Below are 22,477 nucleotides of genomic sequence, written 5' to 3'. Positions count from 1 at the left end.
TCAATAAAAACCTTTGACACTTATGAAATGTTTGTTATACTTCCGTATACATAGTAACATCTGACAAAAAGATCTAAAAACACTGAAGCAGCAGACTTTGTGAAAATTAATATTTGTGTCATTCCTAAAACTTTTGGCCAGGGCTGTAGGTGGGTCTACCCAGAAGATGTAAGATCCAGAGAGCTCCGGACAATAGGATTACTAGTAGCATTGGATTCAGCAGTTGCTGAGTGGATTTTAATTATGTTATGTTGTCAAGCTCAGGAAATAGGTGCCTGTATGAATGATGGGTACATGGGATACCACCCCAAAATGGCATGTGATGAAAATGGTGAGGTGTGAACACTGAACATCACTCAACTAGTATAATGGGAACAGAAAGCATGAAGTGTGAATCGTTGACTGTACAAAATGGCAAAGAAGCCGTAAATATACATTTCGTTACTTTTTTGTACAGGCAGTCGTTAACACACAACACAAGTTATTTTACGCATTCCCCTATACCTCCAGTCTGATTTTATTGGGAGTTTTGGCTTTAGCTTTACACAAGCATTTAATAGGCTTTCAGTAGTGCTGAGGAATCTAAAAATCTGATTTTACTTGCAGATCATAGACTCGGGAAGTATCAAAACTCCAGGGATAGGTGGGCAAAAATATAGATAGATAGATAGATATAGATATATAGAAATCGGTAGTGGCAGTGTCCCCTTGGCCATTTAGAGCAAAGTGACCGTGCCTTTGTAAATGGTGCCTCCTGCCTCTCATCCCATGTTACATTGTTTGGGTCTACCAATCGAATGCTTGGCCTCAGCAATGTCACATGACTGAGGGAGAGACCTAACCCAGCACTCCCCTTAGGGTCTTGCACCAGCTGACATGGTTTTTAGAACTGTCAGAGGCAACATTTGCAAGGGGGGGTGGGGTGAGTGTATTGGGAAAGGTTGCGGTTTACAAAGGTAATGTCACTTTGCCCTGAATCTGCAATGTGATGGTGTACTTTAACCATTTTAAGGTCCACCCTATAGCAGTTTTACTGCTACAGGGTGGTGCCTCTGCGCTGGATCGTGTGTGTGTATATATACACGTGGTCCAATTCTTCTAGGGAGGGGGGCACGCATGCTCCCGCTGTGATTACACACAGCGGGAGCCGATTGGTGGGTACCGCGGACTTAGGCATTAGAGGTAGAACGGCGGTCTGCGTATGTAAACAAGAATCACTAGAATCCATCTCTTCCCCTGGTAAAAGCAACTCCCCCCAGTTTAGTGTTTTGAATGTTTTATAGCAGTCGGGTGTGTTTTTTTTTTTTTTTTTTTTTTTTTTTTTTTAACAAATACCACCAAAAGAAAGCTAGCTCTATTTGTGGGGGAAAAAGGACATACATTTTAGAACAGTTACACTGGTTGGTATAATTTCTCTTATCTGGAAAGGCCTCTTCATTGATTCATCTGAGGTTGCTTTAATTTGCTAGAAGGGTCTCAACTTTAGGCCCAAGCCCCGTGCCCAATATTACGCCCTGCCTGCCCACTGTCCATTGAGTGCTTCTGTTGCAGCCAGCAATTGATTTTCATAAGACAGGGGTTGATGGATAGAGTTCAGTTAAAGCTTTAGGCCCCTTTCACACGGGACGGATCCGTGTTGATCCGCCCCGTGTTTATCCGCTGCTCAGCGGGGATCGCTCCGCTTTCCCCAGCTGAGCAGGCAGATGACAGGGCGGGACCCGCACACTGTGCAGGGACCGCCCTGTCAGATCTCCGCTCTCCCCTATGGGGGATCGAAGGAACACGGACCGTCTGTCCGTGTTCCTCCGATCCGCTCTGCAGACGGATAGAAAAATAGGATTTTCTTCCGTCCGCAGAATCGGACGAGAGCGGAGGCGGACGACATCGGGTGTTGGCGGATGTACATCCGCTGACACCCGCTATCCCATAGGGATGCATGTATGTCTGTATTTCATCCGAAAACGGATGGATGAAATACGGACATACGGTCCGCATGTGTGAAAGGGGCCTTAGGCTGCTTTCAGATGGGTGCTCCAATTGGGTCCGTCTTTCCATTTCTTAGGTAGACCTGATTGGAAGGTCCATGCATTTCTGTGGACAAGTGGTTTTAAACGGACTTGTCTGTTTACACCTGCCTGCCTCTGGGTCCGATCATGTCTCTTATGAAAAAAACTTTGAGGGCTCTGCCCTCAGTCTTTTAGGCAGACCAAAGTCTGTTTACTCCCAGCTGCCCATAGAGCTTAGCAGATTCTGAGTCTGCTCTGCATTAACTGACAAGCCATCTTCCTGCTCTGCTAGCAAAGCCTTAAGGGCGCTTCCACGTGGGGCAGATTTTGTTTCTGATCAGCAGGGGATCTGTGTGTGCATCGGAACAGAATCAGCCCCGTGTGGAAGGGCCCTTAAAGCTTTGCTAACTGAACACTGTCTCGGACAGGTAAAAAGCTTTTTTCTGCCCAAGTAAGGTAATGAAAGGCTCTTTGATTCTTGCTGTAGGCAGCACGGTGTTGACAAACGCTGGGTAAAACCAAGAAAACACGGAGCCTTTGAGCACGTAGGAGTTTTTTTTCTTGGTTTTAAGAAGACAGGTGTTTGTTTTGGTTTTTGTTTGTTTTTTTAGTTTTTTTCTCCTGTCCCCTCTTCAGTTATTCTAATTTTTCAACACTTAGGTATATTTTCTTGGAGTATGCATTACCAGCTCAGGCTCAGGATGCAGTAAAGAATGCAGATGGCTACAAGTTGGACAAGCAGCACACCTTTAGAGTAAACATTTTCACAGACTTTGATAAGTAAGTCTTTGAAGTTTTCCTTTTCATATTGGGACACCTTTATTGGGTCGTATGTTCTCTAACAATTTGTTTGTCTTGACAGATATATGAGCATAGGTGATGAGTGGGAGGTTCCTGAGAAGCAGCCATTTAAAGACTTTGTAAGTGTACAGATTGTTCTACCTAAAATAACTCGATTCCCATGTTCTTTTTGGCATACTGATGGATGATGCAAGTTGCAATGCTGGCTATATTTATATTAGCAGTTAATAACTGGTTAACTTTTTATTTTTATACTTTTTCTCTTCTAGGGTAACCTTCGGTCTTGGCTTGAAGATCAAGACTGCCGTGATCAGTTCAGTGTTATATATGAGGCAGGTGACAGAACGACCATATTCTGGACTGATGTGAAAGAACCAGTTCCTGCTGAGGAGAGACCTGTAAGTGAATACACGATAGTTCTCATTCTGTATGTGTATTGCATCTATCCCCACTCTACTCTCACACACCCACCATTTAATTTTTGTTTCATAAAATGTTTCTTGTAGCGATGGACTGAAACATATGTTCGCTGGTCTCCAAGAGGAACCTACTTGGCTACCTTCCATCAGAGAGGTATTGCTTTGTGGGGAGGAGAGAAATTTAAGCAGATTCAGAGGTTCAGCCATCAAGGGGTGCAACTCATTGACTTTTCTCCTTGTGAGAGGTAGGTTCTTTATGGTATCCTGTCTGTCTATTTGTCTCTGCTTACAGATAGAATAATGAATTGCAGCAAAGTGGCTTACACCACTAATACATTGAACATATGTAAACGTACAGATTCCAATTTCTGCACTGAACTAATTTAATTTAAATTGCTTGTGGGCAGTGCAAATGTTGTGTTTGGTTGAGTCTTGCTCCTAGTGCAATTACTTTGAGTGAAGAAATCTGGCACAGGGTATGAAGTCTCTCAACAGTGTGGTTTCTGTACTTTTTAGATAAGAAATACCAGTGTTGGGTGGCTTGACCTGTTTACTTGTGTAAAGTCTACTTTGGCATTTTTTGAGGACTGATGGGAGGGTAGCTGACAGGAGAAAAAAGGAAGAAAATGGGGCTTGTTGGTAGATGTATAGAAAAATGTTTGTTGTGGGGTGCTGCTAGAGGTTAGTGGCACTTTGGGTTACTGTTGATAGTAAGAATCAAGTTGTGTACACAAGCCATATGTCGGCAGGCTTTTTCACAAACTTCCGAACTGTGTTTTTATAATGGTCTTAGTTCTTTGAAAGCAAAAGCACATATATGCCAATAGTACAGTTCAGGACACAGGACTGTTACCTTCAGGAGATTGGACACTGGCTAAAACTTTTGCTATGGTTAACCCCTAGTGTGTACCCGTATATTCCCACACATTGTGACATTCTGGTGTTTTAGCTAGTAGCTTTAGGTGATACACCTGTTCTGGAGAAGTGTTTTTTTTTTTTTTTTTATACTCTGAATCGTGTTTCAACATCTGGCTGCTTGTTGCCCTGCACTACCTAGTAGTTTCTGGATTGGTTACACTCTCTGTATGCACTGTGTGGGACCGGCCTTTGTATGCTGCGGGTACTGGATCCTGCATTGGGGTGCTCACTTTGGCACAAAGAGCAACATTTGAAGTTGGCTGCATGGTGCTATACAGGTCCAGGGCTGTAGTCTATTTCTATTGTTACAAGATCCTGAAAAAACATTTGGAATTATATCCACTAAGGCGGGTGAAACATGGACCTTTTTAATAGGCCCAGTGGTATGGATAAGGTAAGACCGTGTTTTCTTGTATATGAAATGCGGATCCTTATTTGTTGGATTCTTCCTGTGGACGATAAATATTGTTCTGTACTGTATGATTAAGATGATGGGAAATTTTGATTTGCTTGTAAATTTCTCATCTTGGAGTACAGGTCACTGGTCCCTCCCCTACTTGTGTAAAGATACCCATGTTTAAAGTGTTAAGCGAAAACCTTTTTATTTTTTTTAGGAATTCCCATCTTGGGTCTCTGCCACCATTATACTATTTCCCCAGTGGGGGATACTGCAATAAAAACTAACCCTTTCTCGCTGTATCCAAAATAAAACAAAAATGTTTTGCTTAGTAATATAACTTCTAAACCTCTTCTTGCAGGTATCTTGTTACTTTTAGCCCTCTTATGGATACTAAGGATGACCCACAGGCAATCATTATCTGGGACACTCTAACTGGACAGAAAAAGAGAGGATTCCATTGCGAAAGTTCAGCTCACTGGCCTATCTTTAAGTATGTGGTTTCTGTTATTGCTTGTTGCTGGGTTTTTTTTGTTTTTTGGCACACTAATAAGTATCTTTTATTCTCTTAGGTGGAGTCACGATGGCAAATTCTTTGCCCGAATGACACTAGATACGCTCAGTATTTATGAAACGCCTGTAAGTATTTAGCTTTTTTTTTTTTTTTTTTTTTTTTTTTTTACACAATCCTCTTTACTGTGATATTACAGCTGCAGTCTAAATTGACATTAAGGGAGAAGTCCAGCCTGAGCTTCTCCTATGGGCCACAGGAGTGAAATTCGCTATGCACTTCTGTGACCCGTTTTCAGCGGAGAGCGGTCTGAAGTCGACCCTCTGCTGACGTCACTGGAATCGCTCCAGGCAGCGCGTCATCCCGACTTAGGAAGTCTGGATCCGCCAGCTGCCTGGACTGATGGCTGTCTCTGCCTCTCAGCGAGCCGCTGAGATGGCCGCTCCCTGCCCCTCCACAGCTTAGCGCTCCAGTGAGCGTGGAGTAGCAGATCAGGAGTGATGCTGATTGACAGCCGCTCTATGCTCGGGGAGGTGAGAGAACCGAGCCATTGGCAATGTTCGGTGGCTCTGTTCTCAGTGAAGAGGCGGCAGGGGACAGATGCAGCATTGGTCTGATGCTGCATCCACCTAGGTAAGTATGAATCTACAAAAAAAAAATACATACTTCTTTCTTCAATTTTAAATGTATAGGGTTTTTGTATGTGTATTAAAAAAATATCTTGTTTAATATTTGTGCTGTATTGGGAAAAAAACTAGTAGGTTTATTGCTGCTTCTCACTATGCAGTTCTCAGTCAGTCGGGACCTGCTGATCGACTGTGTCAAATCACAGCCCAGAGCCCTGTGTTGCAAAAAAAAAACAGCTCTATACAGAGGGAATGATCGCTGCAAAGCAGGGAAAAACAAATCGATGTGTAGTCTCCTGTATAGGGGAGGAGAGGAAGAGGATTGCCGGCCGGATCATAAGAGCACGGAGGAACATCACTGCGACAGCTTTTATTTCAATTGCTGTGTGCGTGCTCGCCGTCACATACAGACTTTGATATACGTCACAGCAAGTGCGGGGTACACACAAATCCCCCCCCCCCCCCCCCCCCCCCGCTCGCCAGCCCTCATTTTCCACTCGCAAAATGTGAGTAGGCGAGTGGAAAATTTGAGGGCTGCTATAACTTACACACAAACCAATTAATATACACTTATGGTTTTTTTTTTTTTTTTTTTCTTTTATCCAAATACATGTAGCAGAATACATTTTGTCCTAAATTTATGAAGACATTTAATTTTTTTTTTACTGCATGACCACACAATTGGCAGTTAACCGCTTCAGAATATAAGAAAAGAAATAAAAAAACTGCGCTAAGGTGAAACTAAAACTAAAAAATGGCTGCGAAACTGACTTCCAACCATTCAGTTGTTCGGGAGCTGCAATTTTACATGTACAACATTAGTACAAAAAAGGAATTTGGAGAAAATTATAAATCTCGCTACCGATAAGATTCTGACCCAGAATAGAACAATAACGTGTATGGACCAAATCTATAGAGTCCTGTGTAGGGGTGATCATAAATCTAAAATGTGATAGAGTCAAAAGAATAAATCCACAGACAACTAATTAAATAATGACCAAAAATAATAAGTCCATGTAGGATAAATTGATGAAAGTAAACATCAATAGTGAAATAAAAAGTCCATAAGTGCACAAAATAAATTTGATCTTAAAAATCAAAACAGGCTTCAGCCCCCGAACCATTTGGCTGGCAAAGGGCCAGAGCACTTTTTGCAATTTGGCACTGCATCGCTTTAACTGACAATTGCGCAGTCGTGCGACGTGGCTCCCAAACAAAATTTGTATCCCCCCCCCCAACAAATATAGCTTTCTTTTGGTGGTATTTGATCACCTGTGCGGTTTTTATTTTTTGCGCTATAAACAAATTTTGACAATTTTGAAAAAGCATTATTTATTTTTTGCTTTAATAAATATCCCCCAAAAATATATAAAACCATTTTTTTCCTCAGTTTAGGCCGATACGTATTCTTCTAAACGGGATAGTTTTGTGGCATTTTTATTAATTTTTTTTACTAGTAATGGTGGCGATCAGCGATTTTTATCATGACTGCGACATTATGGCGGACACGTCGGACAATTTTGACACATTTTTGGGACCATTGGCAAAAATGCATTGATTACTGTAAAAGTGTCACTAGCAGTGAAGGGGTTAACACTAGGGGGCAGGGAAGGGGTTAATGTGTGTCCTAGGGAGTGCTCTAACTGAAGGGGGATCTGGGCTGTGCAGGGAAACTAACAGATTGCCTGTTCATACTCTGAATGAACAGAGGATCTGTCACTTCTCCCCTCAGAGAACCGGAAACTGTGTGTTTAGACACACATCCCGGTTCTCTGTGTGTCCCCCGAGCGATCGCGGGAGCTCGACGGTGATCGAGACCGCCGGGCACTAGCAGGGGCTAGCGCCCCTAGTGGCCACAGGGCGAAGCGACGTTTCATAATGTCGTTTCGCCCAGCCGTGCCATTCTGCCGCAGTACAACTGCGGCAGCTGGTAGGTATGTGGTTAAAGTAGCGCAGTGACAGAAAGCAAAATATGACCTGGTCATGAAGGGGTTAAAGTCTTTTGGAGCTTGGGTGGTTAACTACAGAAAAAAATGCACATGTACTAACTAGGAATAAGTTCTGCTTTTTAAGTGCCACAGGTTTATAAATGGCCAGTGTCCATTTTCGTGTTAAATCTACTACACACAGACTTTCTAATGCCACGTACACACGATCGGATATTCCGACAACAAAACCGTGGATTTATTTCCAACGGATGTTGGCTCAAACTTGTCTTGCATACACACGGTCACGCAAATGTTGCCGGAAATTACGAACTTCAAGAACGCGGCGACGTATAACACGTACGACGAGCCGAGAAAAACGAAGTTCAATAGCCAGTGCGGCTCTTCTGCTTGATTTCGAGCATGCGTTGGAATTTCCAAGAACGGATTTTGTTGTCAGAAAATTTGAGATCCAGCTCTCAAATTTTTGTTGGAAATTCCGACAGCAAATGTCTGATGGAGCCTACACATGGTCAGAATTTCCGACAACAAGCTCACATCGAACATTTGTTGTTGGAAATTCCGAACGTGTGTACACGAGATTATTCTTTTACAAAGACCTATATACATCCAGAGTTGACTACACTGAATCCCAATTACATGACTACTTGGCCGACATCTCTCCCCTCCATATCGACTGAGGGGAAGCACTTATTTCGCTTGACGAGATCGCTGCAGCCATTTCACAGCTACCAACTCATAAGACGTCAGACCTGGATGGATAACTGGCCGAATGATACGCTCAGTTCTAAGATTTATTGTGCCCATTTCTTTTATATACTTGCAACAAGGCCCTAGATATCGGAACTCTTCTCCCCACTATGCGGGAGGCTCTGATTGTACTACTATTGATGCCTCGTAAGAACCCTCTCAGATGTGATTCATGCCGCCCAATATCTTTTATTAACGTGGATGTTAAAATCCTGGCCAAAGTGTCGACAAACCCTTTGAATGCTATAGTTGCGAACTTGGTCAACAGTTATCAAGGAGGCTTTATACCTGGCAGATCCATCAGAATGAATATCCGGAGACTGTTTCACAATATACATTACCCACATGACTGTCCCCCCACTCATGCCATTGTATCTCTAGACACCTGTAAAGTATGGCCATATCTCTTTCAGGTGTTACAGCTGTATGGCTTTGGCCCCCCTGTGTTATAGCGTGGATAAGACTCCTACACCTCTCCGGTAGCCCGTATCCGTGTTAACTCACATGTTACAGATTCTTTCCCGATTACTAGGAGCACAAGGCAGGGGTGTCTGTTGTCACCCCTCTTGTTTGCTCTGGCTATGGAGCCACTTGCAGTACGCATTCGCTCCTCCCCCTTAAGGGTCTCCCCATTGCCACCATAGAGGAACTAATCTCGCTATAAGCGGATGATACCCTGGTATCACTCCACAAGTTGCTTTTGGAAATTAACCTTTGGCAATTACTCTGGCTTCCGGGTGAATTGAGATAAATCCATTCTTTTCCCTTTTGGATACCGCTGCGATTCCCCATATTCACCCGGACTCCAGACTACAGGTAGTGTCCTCCTTTAGGTATCTCAGAGTCATGGTACAGATAATCCTATCTGCCTACATGGCTAATAACCTAGACCCCTTATTAACTAGGCTACAAGAGCAAACCAAACAATGGATGGACTTGCCTTTGGATCTTGGGGGCAGAGCCAACACCCTTTTAAAATGATCTATCTACCTAAATTATTGTACGTTCTGGCTAACTCCCCATGCAAAGTCCCTAAATCTATTTTTAAGTGTATAGACATGATCTGCAAGGCATACTTATGGCATGGCTGTCCCCCCCTGGGTGGCACTTGAAACGCTAAGGTTGCCAACACATTTGGCATGTTTGGTGTTTCCTAACTTTTATCTATACTATCTAGCATCTCAACTGGTCCATATTCATGATTGGCTGCACCCGGTTACAGCAAATGCATGTACTACTACCGAGGGAGCCATTGCCTCTTCCTTAGTGGCCCTCCATAACATCTATAGAGGCCAGGTCCCAGCTCGTCCCGGCACATCCATATTAGCTACTGCTCTTTCATTATTTCGCTCCATTGTTTCAAAGATATCCAAACATTCCTGGTCGACCTCCCCCAATAACCCTCTGTGGTTCAGTCCCAATCTATTTGAACTGTACTCCTTACCTGATCCCAATCGCTGGTACTCTAAGGGGGTTAAATACCTATGTAATTTATACGATGGACAGGGCTTTAAATCTTTCTATCAACTACACATTGACTTTGACCTACCACTCTCCTACCTGTTCTATTATTATCAGCTCCGACATGCTGTTCATGCCCAGTTTGGTTCCTTAGACGACCCTACAACCATACCCCCATTGGAGAAACTGCTAAGACACTCTAACCCCACTAAACTTGTATCCACTTACTATGCTGCCCTCACGACCGATTTCAATCCTAGATTCCGTAGGGCTCAGACGAAATGGGCCTCTATGGACATTTCTCTCACGGATGATGACTGGTCTGAATTTAGTGATACGTACAAAACCTCAGTTATCTCATCTAGGGACCGAATTATACACATCAAAATCTTTCTTCACTCCCACCTTACTCCAGCTAGGTTACATAAAATGGGGCTAACACCTTCAGCTGAATGCTTCAGAGGCCGTAGCCAAGCTGCTGACTTTCTACACTGTTTCTGGTCGTGTCCAGTGGTTCAAGACTTCTGGATAAGACATTTCACAAAATCTGGGGTAGATGGATAGCTAGTCCTCTGACCCTTACCCCAGGGTGAATACATCTTAATGCTAATTCTTGGTCGTGCCACGTAATTCAATGTGTTGATCTATGAAGTTCACACTGATATGATCTATTCCTGTAGTTATACAATTAATAATTTCAGGTGTTGGATGCATTTCCATTTGTTTATTGACTGAGTGTACTGCCTGTTGATGTATACCAATGAACAGTCAAGTGTATTTTTTTTTTTTTTTTTCATATGTTGGTTTGTCTTTAAACCCAATAAAAATATCTTTAAAAAAATCTACTACACACAGGCAGGTTCTCATTAATGCTTTGCATACATTACGTAAATATTATGTTTATATGTGAATAGAAAAAGGCATTTATTACCATTTTTGTTAAATGGGGCTCTATCAAATATACTGGATAATGGTGGTAGGTAGTTTTTACAGTATTTTAATGAACCTTACTTCTCTTTGATCCTGGGAAAGCTTCCAACTTTAATAAAATGTTACTATTGGCTGCAAATTTGTTAAAGGGCTTACTGACAATTCATTACACAGAGGTTTATATTAAAACAAGCCATGCTGTATTGGGAAATAATGGTAAAAATAAAACGCACTGAGTAAAGAATGTAATTCAAGAATACAAGCAATGTTGTATTTATATTGACAAAAAGTCAGCATTTGTTTATAAGGGAGCAGCTAAGCAGTTCTTTTAGCAATGATTAGTCATAGAGGTCCCTATTTTTGGACTCGCAAAAGCTTTGTAATGCTCTTATAGAAGGTTTATTGGTAGCAGCGTGACATTTACAATTTTACGTCTGTGTTTTCTTGCAGTCCATGGGTTTGCTGGATAAGAAGAGTTTGAAGATTACTGGAATAAAGTAAGCTTGTTTATTATTGGTGACATGGTTTATCAGCCAGCCTTTACTTTGTGTGAATCCTAATGGTGCATTGTCTTTCAACAGAGATTTCTCCTGGTCCCCTGGGGGTAATATCATAGCGTTCTGGGTTCCAGAAGACAAAGATATTCCTGCTAGAGTGACCTTAATGCAACTTCCATCAAGGCAGGAGATCAGAGTCAGAAACCTTTTTAATGTGGTTGACTGCAAGCTTCACTGGCAGAAGAATGGGGATTACCTCTGTGTGAAGGTGGATAGGACACCAAAGGGAACTCAGGTAGGTACCAGGTAATTTTATCTGGCCCAAGCTATTTCATGTATGGTGTAATCAGGAAAAGGGTTTCGTTCCTTTCTTTATCTCTAGAGCATGTTTGAAGCACAGTAGTCTTCCTCCAAGTAAATGCATATTTCACTTCCATCCCAAAATCTAAAAAGGGGTTTATTCTACCTTTTTAAGGGCAGATGGATTTATGAAAATAATTGTTCTCTTTTGCCCCAAGGCCAACTGGAATCCAGAAATGCTTACATTGTATACAGTATAGTGGAAATTTCTTCGAAACTGTATACAACTGTTTATGGATTGTTGGCATTTGGTCTAAATTGAGGAAATGGAAGCCTTGGCTTCTATGGAGTCGGGCTTGTGATTTATGTTTAGTAGCACATGTTTTAAAATTAAAGCTCAGTACTCACTTTTTTCCCAACCAGCAGGCTGAATGAAAAATAAACTCAGATTCCTGAATCCACACAAGCTATGTTTTTGATATCTTTTTTTTTTGTATGTTTTTCAGCAGGAAGGACCAGAATTTGTTTTAATATACTTTTTTTTTTTTTTTTTTTTTTTTTTTTTTTTTAATTTTTCTGTTAAGGCCAAAAATGTATTTGGATTGTGCCATAAATCTTTGCAGCTTAGAACATCCTGTGCTACCTGTTATAAGTTAGTATTAGTCCAATCACTTTGGTCTACAAAACGCCCTTCTCCTGCCTGTGTTAGAGAAAAAAGGTGGAGGTGTTCTGTAGTCATGCTGTAGGGTGACAGCACTTTTTCCATAGGTACAAAATGCGTGTTGAGTGTTGTCACCCTTATACAAGGGTTTTTTTTACTGGCAGGATCACTCAGTGAACATGAAGGGGGGGAAATGAAAACCAATGCAGACACACATGGGGACTAGTAAGCTACAATATTACATTTTTGTTCTTGGGTTTAGTTATCCTTTCCCTTTTGTCGAACATGTTTAATTTTTAGATAAACGGTCTGAAGGTATTGTAGTTACGTTTGGTGTTTTGTCTTGCTGCCTGCAGGGTGTGGTGACCAATTTCGAGATATTCAGAATGAGAGAGAAACAAGTCCCAGTAGATGTGGTTGAAATGAAAGGTAAATTGTATGTTTGTTTTTTTTTTTCATCTGTATTGCAAAAGGGCAAAGAAAACACCTGCAGGAGGTCATGGCATGTCTTCAGTAAGGCGTTCACAAAGGAAGCAGTAAAAACAGACAGTTGATCTACCTTTTTACCGCCCACCTGAACTGCAGTCGCGACCTGTGCAAGTTAAAGAAAAAAAAAGAAAATATTGTGTATATATATATCTATATCTCTAGGTAGGTGCCTATATAGCTGGGACAAAGCCGGCTGTAGGAGGTTAAAGCATATACTCGTGTACCAAGGCTGGTCAACACACACTGTACACATGGAGAACCAAATGCTGGAATTCTGCTAGCACTAGCTGTCATGGGACAGGGTTTGCCCATATGTTGCTGAGCAGAGAAAAGATCACTGAAACATTTCCTTTTGACTGGGAGGGAGCCTTCTCCATCATTTCTATGACTGGGCCCATCGTATCAGCTGAAGGGCCTAGCCAGCCCAGATAGTGCACACAGCAGTTAGGGAGAAACAAACACTGAAATTCCCTTTTCCAGGATTTACTGTGCTTATGGTGTGTTTTTCATAAGTTGTATGACTCAAACACTGCGTCAAAAAAAGTAAAACAGGTGTGTTATTTGATGTGTTCTTGCTGCGTTTTCAATACATTTCAGCGGGTGGTACCGTTTTTATACTGACCAAAAATGCAGCAAGCAACATTTTTAACATCACAATAGAAGCGCAAGGGACCAGTGTGAAGACGTTCATAGAATTTGAAGGGATGCATTTTTAATCAAATTCATATTCATTTAAATTCATGATATTAATGAAAAAGTTGAATACAATTATATATAAAAATATGTTTAAAAACTGTCATTTCTGGTTTCGGCCAACTGCATCCTGAATTTTCGATTTTGGCACTAAAATATACATTCAGTGCACCTCCTATTGTGAATGGACAACTACACATACATTGATCTAGGTAGAAATTAACCCCTAACAACTAGCTGGCAGCTTTCCTTTTATTTTGTAGTGTCCAGACTAAAGGCAGAGCTCTTAAACCAAGATGCATTGCTGGTAAAAGTATAAATGTAATTTTCTTTTTCTTGTTTTCCTGTAGATGGCATCATTGCTTTTGCCTGGGAACCCAATGGAAGCAAGTTTGCAGTGCTCCATGGAGAAGTCCCTCGGATATCAGTAACTTTCTATCATGTCAAGAACAATGGCAAGATTGAGCTTATAAGTAAGTCTGGATTTGTGCTCCCTTAAATCTTTAGGTATTACTAAATAGGCAGCCATACATACCAACGCTTTTTGTGATATATTTTTGACATGGTTTTATGTGTTTTTTTTGTTTTTTTAGAGACGTATGACAAACAACAAGCTAACACAATCTTCTGGAGTCCACAGGGACAGTTCTTGGTCTTGGCAGGTTTGAGAAGGTATGTACAAGATCTCTTCTTAATTTTGCTTTACTCCTTCCTCTCCAAAGTAATCTAGTACAGCTGTTTTTTATTGTTTCATCTTGGATTTATGGTACCAAAATGGCAGTTTTATGCGTATATCTAATCCTATAACTCCTTAACTTTCAGCATGAATGGTGCCCTGGCCTTTGTTGACACCTCAGACTGCACCATCATGAATATTGCAGAGCATTATACAGCCTCTGATGTCGAATGGGATCCAACAGGCCGTTACGTTGTCACATCTGTGTCCTGGTGGAGCCATAAAGTAAGAACTAATTTTTGTTTTAAAATGGCAGTCAACTCTAACAAAATTTGATCAAATGGTCCCCCTGCAGTGTTATTGTGCTAGTAATCTTTGCATAGTGCGCTGTCTCCGCTCCGGTTGTTTCCTTCTTCATCCGATCTTCCTTACGGGTTTGCGATGTCCAGCCATTTGAATGGCCTGGCCATGATGATGCCACGATCGTGGCACAGCACTTTCTGCCATGATGGCACACAGAGTGTACTGAATGCACAGTGCCTTAATTGGCTTTTGGCTATATGAAGGCCTTCTAAACCCAAGTTCAGGGCTGTTTCACACTAGGTGTGGTGACTGATGGTTTTTCCTGCATCAGATCAACAGCACCACTTTGCTTTCTTTGTGCCTTGTTCACACTGCAACAGAGCCCCTAAGTCCTGAACAGTGACAAAAAAGGCATACTGTGTGCATTTTCACACAACAGACCAAAGTTCACCTGTAGATGCTGCATGTAATGTCTGTTTCTCTGCACTACAGCTGAATGGAAGTACAGAAAGGGGCACCTGTTTAAACGAGGCCTTAGTCCTGGACTTCTCCATGTTTTTCATATGTTGCCATGGCCAAGTTGGGTGGATGGGTTGCAAGTGAAATAGATTAGACATGCACAAATGTTCTTGGGAGATGGCCAAAGCAAGAAAGCGAAAAATATGCAAGTCTTGCCATCTAGATTTAGCTCAATTTGCACAGGTAACCTCCAGGTTTACTGAATGAGCTGATCAACCTTATAAAATGCTAATGTTTCCTAATTAAATGTTAAAGTGATTGTAAAGGTTCGTTTGTTTAAAAAAAAAAAAAAAAAAAAAAAAAAAAGGTTATACCTTCCTCCTCTGTGCATAGGTATTGCTCTGAGTGGCCCAGATCCTCCAAACCCCCCCGCGGGTGCTCCTGGCTCCTCTTCTCCAGTGACCCCTCGGAGAGCCACTTTCCAAGGGGGCACTCGTGCGGGCGAGTCCTGCTGCGGCTCCCGTGCTACTGGATTTAATTGACAGCAGCGGGAGCCAATGGCTCTTGTTGCTATCAATCTATCCAATGAGGACCCGGGACAGCGGCTGGAGCTGCTGTGCTTGTCCCCGTTGCTGGAACGATTGGCTCAGGTAAGAAAAGGGGGGCTGCTGCAGCACAAAAGGTTTTTCACCCTAATGCATAGAATACATTAAGGTGAAAAACCCTGAGGATTTACAACCCCTTTTAATATTATTTGCTGTAAAGGGAAGCATGCTGTATAAGCCACTAGTCCTTGTCACGGTTTGACAACAGTCATTTGTAACCATCATATTTGAATAAGAGGTTCTCTTCTATTGTAGGTGGATAATGCATATTGGTTGTGGACATTCCAAGGTCGTCTTCTTCAGAAGAACACTAAAGACAGATTCTGTCAGCTTTTGTGGAGACCAAGACCCCCAACTTTGCTGACTGCAGATGAGATCAAGGTACGTTGTGACGTGTACCATTAGTGTGTTTTATTATTTTATGTATGCATTGAGCAGTGTATGTAGGGCTTGGCTTTTAAAAGAAAGCTTTGTCCTTTGAGAACACCACTGATTTCTTTATAGGATACCTATTGTTAGCTGCTTGCTGACTCTGACCCCAAAGGGGGCTAAAAGCTGAACTTGTAGATTTTGCCAGACCATAGCAACATCAATTCTTCATGCATAATCTGAAACCTTTTGCTATCTAATGTTGAGGGGTAAAGAGGTAAACTGATATGGCAGACCAAAACCTTTTAATGCCATATGAGAAATATAAGAAAAGGGTAAGGCGCTCTGACCTTATAGCTGCCCTACTATGGATATGATTTATACTTGAGCCAAAAATACACCATTATAAATTATTAATGGAATAACAGTGACAGGCATGGAAATGGTTGAAATACCTGTACCTGAGGAATTAAAGTTAGAGCAGTATTCCTTAAAATTTTTGAAATGATTGACGTAGAATGTACTTGACTTTTAATATGACTATTTATTTTTCCCATAGACAATCAAGAAAGATTTGAAGAAGTACTCAAAAATATTTGAACAGAAAGATCGATTGAGTCAATCTAAGGCTTCAAAGGTAAAAAATACTGCAAATAGATCTTGATCTCTAAATTCCTACTGGACAGTGAAGGTGCAGCTTTTCCTAATGTCAAATGGGTACCTCAATGTAGGCCTCACCTATAGAAGGTAGGGCATAGAAAGACAATGTACTGCATATTGCCTTTAATAGGCACCCCTTCCCATAAATCTTATTAGCCTGATGGGGCCCTGAAATGTCATAAATTCATTATTAGAACCAGTTTAGCATTGATTATTTAGTGCTAAAATTTTCTTTTTAAAATGCTTTCAAATAGCAAGCAGTGCAGAAAACCTGAGTGTGAAAAAGTACAGTCAAATTTCAGTAAAATGTTCAATTCACAACATGTTGACGCTCAGTCCCAAACCACTATTGGGTTTTATACCAAAATGTCTTGTTGGAAGAATGCAGTAAGCCACTCTTGCAGGAAGTTACACAGAAAAGCCCTTCTTTCAGTAAGGCTGGCCATAGACTGTTTGAATTCCTGCTAAACTGGCTGAGATTTGAACAGTGTATGGGCGGGCTGAATGTACCAAGTTTATCGATCAACTTGCGCACAACCAGCCTGCTGGATTTACTTTTACTGCTACATCGGCTAGCAATGATCACTGTCGTCTCCTGGCAGGGAACGGCTTTTTTTCTTAAGGCATATTGCACTGATCGGTTCCTGATCATTAGTTAAAACCGAAGCAACAGAGCAGTCTGACCGGTAGTAGGTTGACCTGTGTGGTATCTCAGTTATCAGATGATGAAGGTAGATTTACATTTTCTCTGCACAGGTATCGATGAGTAGGAACGTTACTTTACAGATGGCAGATACCTAGAAATTTACACTAGTAGTAACTGATCAAAAAAAAAACTGCTACTGAACAATTTGGTACATGTCGTTGGTTTTGGTACCTATCTGAAAATAGTTTCATAGACACTGTTTTGAAACTTTACTTTTGCATTTCAAAGGAACTGGTTGAACGCAGAAGAACCATGATGGAAGAATACAAGCAATACCGTGAGCAGGCACAAAAGTTATACTTTGAGCAGAAAGATGCCCGTCTGGAACTCAGAGGAGGTTTGTATACAGTGCAATTGTCTCATAATAACGGGCTACCAGACATACGTGTCTTAATCTGGTTCTTTCTATTTCTTGAATCTGTTAGGTGTGGATACAGATGAGTTGGACAGCAATATTGATGACTGGGAGGAGGAGACCATTGAATTCTTTGTCACTGAAGAAATTATTTATTTGGAGGAGTAATCCATTAACGTTACAGTAGGTTCTTTTGGGGTTTTTTTTTTTCTTTGTTTTTTTGGTTTGGATCAGTGATGGTCTATATACCATAATAACCCCCAGCAGTGGTGTCAGTGCTATTAACCCGCCTCACATTGCTGGTCAGTGGCGATGAAATTTAACCCCCTCAAGTTCTGAGTTTGTGTTTTAATGGCAGAGAAAGTTTTTAAAATGGTAGTAAACTTTTTTTCTTACAGGTAAGCGTATAATAAAGCTTACATGTAGGTAAAATATCTTCTAAACGGGTACTGTTTAAAAGCTTTTCTAGAGAGAGCAGTAGGCGGTGACGCCACTGGCTCATGCCCTTTTGAAGGAATGGCATACCCGTGCACATGAACGGGAGTGAAATCATAGTGGCTCGTTCAGTTAGGCGTCCGGGGTCCCCAAACCTGTAAGGAAGACCACATGAAGATGGAAGCCTCTGCAGCGTTGACATTTTTTTTTTTTTTTTTTTTGTTATAAAATAGTTTACTACCACTTTAAATCCCCTTTTCCTGAATTTTTGATCAATAATGGATGCATGTTGGGCACCAGGGGGTTTAGATACTTCAAAGAATGTTGCCAGTGTACAATCTATTATCTGTGTAGCAAGCAGTTTCTAGACCATTTTTAGCTTGAGTTTATTTATTTTTTTGCTTCTCTTCATGCAGGTTTGTCCTCCCTGGCATCAGCAATTGTTCTCTACAAAAATACACGACTCCCAACATTCTATCTTAGTCCTCCCGCGACCGTGAATGGGACATTACATCATTCCTTTCCGAAGTTGTGCCTTTAATCTTCTCCAGGAGATTTTTTTAAAGAGCGCTACTTTTAAATTGAATACTCTGTACCACCACTGAATCCATCTAGCGAACGGAAACTGCTGCTGGTACTCAGAGTCACTTTGTCTCGCCATGACTCTGCTTCCTGACGCTCGATGCACATTGATTCAGCTTGCCAAGAGCCTTTTCTACTTCCCTACTGAGAGGACAGTCAACTGTTCTTACTGGCGAAAGAGTTACAACAATATACTTCTACTTACTACATCTTTTAGTGTGCTAAACCAGCACCACAGTGGACTGTATCCTCCTCCATTCAGATTGCGACTTTGCAGGATGAAAGATGGAATTTAAAGTAAACATATATTTAAAATATATGTGTGGTTTTGTCTTGCATTAATCTGTTTTCATCAGCCGTAGGCAATATATGTGTCAGCACTGTAATGGGCTTTATTGCCGTGCTGCCACATGTATGCATGCAGCTGGTTCTACTGTTTTGAGCTGGAAATGCACTCACTTTGTACCCCCTGCACTGTTACCCTGTTGTCAACAACAACTCCCAGTCATTGCTTGTAATCAGGAGCCTGTAGGATGGGTTCTCGATCATGTGATTTTCTATGACTGCTAAACAGTGTACACATGATTGAGAAGCGCAGGTAACTCATTTGGGTGTTGAGCACCCCTTTACATGCTGGCAGGAAAGAGGGCTATACAGTCGTCATACTTCGGATGTGGGTGGATGCTGTTAGACGAAATCACTTTCTAGCCATAAGATTCCAACACGGTTGCTTTAAAGAAAGCCATCCTGGTAAAAAAAAAAAAAGTTGTTGCCTTTTTACTTTCTTGATAACCTTGTTTAAAATTATACTCTACTTTCTCTAGCTTTAGTCCCTGATTGAACACACAACTTGAATACTTGTTTTCTGCCTGTGACTGCATTATGCTTTGTACAAACAAGCTTTAGTTTGCATAATAGAGGTTTGTACAGTAAGGGTTTACAAAACGTTCAGTAACCTATTAAAGAACCCTTTAGCTCGAGTTAAAACATCATCCCAACCTATTATAAAAATACAGCCAAGCAGGAGCACCATTATCCTGGGTAGACTTCATTTGACTCTCGGGGCTGCGCAGCCATGCGATCTGTGACCCACTTTACACAGTTTGTTGTACCATACCGGCCCTGGTAATGTGGTCGCTGTAAACAATCACAGCGATCACATATCAGATGTACACATTGTGTACTATTGTGTTCTCTGTGATTGGTCCCAGTGATCACATGGTACAGGACTAAGCACAGTGGACCTGTACCATGTCATGGCTGTGGCCTATCGCATTTGTACACAATGGCACATGAATGGATGCCATTCCTAAAAATGGTTAGTTCTACAGTGTTCACTGTAATAGGCAATCATAGTGGTAAAAAATAAAATAAATCCTGATCATCTCCCCAGGGCAGTACAGTGTCACTATGGTGACATTGCACTGTTCTGGTCACAATATGTAAAGTCAAAATGTTAAAAAGAAAATGTAAAAAAAAAAAAAAGTTATCTCAAAATTTCAAGTCCTGAGCTACTAACCAGGCCTCAAGGGTTACTTGCCACCTGTTGCCCCACCATCCCCCACCCCTAAACATGCCCTCATAAATTATCTCATGAAATGACACTTAAATGTTTTATGCAGAATTAAGTTATAAAAATAAATTTATAACAACTTTATCCATGCCCAGCAATGCAGGCTGCCTGTGCCCACCATGCAGCCTACCTGTGCAGGGGAGGAGAGGAACAGGAGAGCCACCCGGATGATCAGAGCGCAACGAAGGGAACACAGCGATAACAGCCTTCATTTCAATTGCTGTGATCCCGCTGCTCAACGTCATATACAGCCCTGGCCAGGGAACTTTGATAGACACATCGCCCGTCCTGGGATTGGACTGGTGTTGTGTCTATCAAAGTCCCGGTACCATGATGGAGGGGCTGTATCTGACATTGAGCGTCGGAACACAGCATTTGAAATAAAAAGCTGTTATCGATGTGTTCCCTGCGTTGCGCTCTGATCAGCTGGGCGTGTCTCTCTGCGATCGCTGGGAGAAGGTCTCCAATTCAACCCAGGTAGCCATAGCTTACCGTAAATAATCAAAAAACAAACAGCCAGCGCAAAAACCATCAAACTAAATAAAGCTGCTGAACACTAAAGGCAAATATATAAATCCTTTCATGTGATGCAATAAAATAAATAGTGCAGCGCTAAAATCCAAATTAATAATTAGAAATGTCCATAAATGGAAAAAACAACAAATATCAGCGGTGATGCAGGGTGCTTCATGCAAATCCAAAGTGCTCGTAGAAAACGTGCTCCCCCTCTTGCCAGTCAAACCGCTCACCTTGTTAAAGGGACCCCTGAACTAACAGGAAGGTCTCATAAGCTTTCACCACTTCTTAGTGGTCTGGGAGGTGTCTTGACTGGAAAGCTGGAACTATCTTCCTTAATACGGCTCCAAATATGCATGGAATATACAAAGAAAATACATAGTGCTCTCTGTATAACTTAAAAAGCGATTCCTTTTATTAAAAAGACAGGTACTCACAAATATAGCACTATGGCCAGTGCTAGGCATTAAGGCGCATGTAAATTACAGATGACAATGATAAGGCGGCTGCAGCGACGTCTAAACCGGGATAAAAAACCAATACTCGGGCACATTTTCTACAAGCACTTTGGATTTGCATGAAGCACCCTGCATCACCGCTGATATTTGTTGTTTTTTCCATTTATGGACATTTCTAATTATTAATTTGGATTTTAGCGCTGCACTATTTATTTTATTGCAGAGCCATAGCTTACCAGCCCTCAAAATTTTGCGAGTGGAATTTTTAGAGAATATATATATATATATATATATATATATATATATATATATATATATATATATATATATATATATATATATATATATCATCATACTGTCAATATATATATATATATATATATATATATATATATATATATATATATATCATCATACTGTCAATATATATATATATATATATATATATATATATATATATATATATATATCTCTATCTATCCCAGTGGTGCTTAATTAAATACCACTAAAAGAAAGAAAAAGTGTTGCATAACTGAGTATTTGTCAAAGTGTGACAGCACTAAAATCTCAAAATTGGCCTGGGCAGGAAGGAGGTGTGGTATTGTAATAGTTAAACGTCTAAATAGGAATGCGGATTGTCTCAATTATTCAAATTTTTTTTTTTTTCTGAAAAACGAAAATTATTCCCTTGGGAAAATGGAGACTGATTTACTAAAAGGCTAGATCTCACTTTAAAGAGCAACTTTAGACAGATTGAAAAGACACAAATTAAGGCAGTTCTGTGTTTTCAAAAACTCATCACATTTAAGTGCAAGTTCCTAAATTTTACTTGGTATCACCATCTTGCAGCCTCTACAGCAGAGCTGAGATTAGGAGAGAGAGAAGCAGCACTGGGAGCAAGCCAGATGTTCTGCAGTGCATGTGCTACAAGAAGCATGCTGTTACAAGGAGGCATTAGAGATGAGCTCTTTAGTCTGCTGCTCCTCATTCCACAGACTGGGGGAGGGACAAGACTTGTGTTACTTGAAAAGACTCACCAGAGCTTTAATTTCCACCACAATCATCCCAATAAGATACCGTATATACTCTAGTATAAGTAGAAAGTGCCCCCCTCGACTTATACTCGAGTCACCGCCGTCTGCCTACATGATCAGCATGTCATGCAGGCAGACGGCGGCCAGTGTGTGCTACATACCACTCGGCAGCCTCTCACTGTTCCAAAGCCACGCTTCCTCGTCTGTGATAGGCTGTACACTGACTGCCTATCACGGACATTCTCTCATCCTCGTCCGTGATATGAAGATGAGAGAATGTCCGTGATAGGCTGACTGCTGGGAAATGGGAGTTTTCTACCTATCATGGACGAGGAGAAGGT

The 22,477-nt window shown here is 41.2% G+C and overlaps 1 protein-coding gene across 1 annotated transcript in view; it reads left to right on the top strand.

Annotated features, from left to right (window-relative positions):
• EIF3B (eukaryotic translation initiation factor 3 subunit B) overlaps positions 1-18,872 on the top strand; it is a 36,507-nt gene extending 17,635 nt beyond the window's left edge. The window contains exons 3-19 of the mRNA XM_073636719.1: positions 2,667-2,786; positions 2,869-2,926; positions 3,077-3,205; positions 3,314-3,471; positions 4,903-5,034; positions 5,114-5,180; positions 11,216-11,262; positions 11,347-11,557; positions 12,580-12,652; positions 13,756-13,878; positions 13,999-14,077; positions 14,228-14,366; positions 15,704-15,829; positions 16,377-16,454; positions 17,412-17,520; positions 17,609-17,721; positions 18,390-18,872. Of these exons, the coding sequence (XP_073492820.1) occupies positions 2,667-2,786; positions 2,869-2,926; positions 3,077-3,205; positions 3,314-3,471; positions 4,903-5,034; positions 5,114-5,180; positions 11,216-11,262; positions 11,347-11,557; positions 12,580-12,652; positions 13,756-13,878; positions 13,999-14,077; positions 14,228-14,366; positions 15,704-15,829; positions 16,377-16,454; positions 17,412-17,520; positions 17,609-17,706 (1,747 nt within the window). The 3' untranslated portion in view covers positions 17,707-17,721; positions 18,390-18,872. The remainder of the gene's footprint in view (positions 1-2,666; positions 2,787-2,868; positions 2,927-3,076; positions 3,206-3,313; positions 3,472-4,902; positions 5,035-5,113; positions 5,181-11,215; positions 11,263-11,346; positions 11,558-12,579; positions 12,653-13,755; positions 13,879-13,998; positions 14,078-14,227; positions 14,367-15,703; positions 15,830-16,376; positions 16,455-17,411; positions 17,521-17,608; positions 17,722-18,389) is intronic.
• The last annotated feature ends 3,605 nt before the right edge of the window (positions 18,873-22,477 follow it).

This window comes from Aquarana catesbeiana, linkage group LG06 (assembly GCF_042186555.1).
Source record: "Aquarana catesbeiana isolate 2022-GZ linkage group LG06, ASM4218655v1, whole genome shotgun sequence".
Classification (NCBI taxonomy): Eukaryota; Metazoa; Chordata; class Amphibia; order Anura; family Ranidae; genus Aquarana; species Aquarana catesbeiana.
This window is presented reverse-complemented; position numbering and strand designations above follow the sequence as displayed.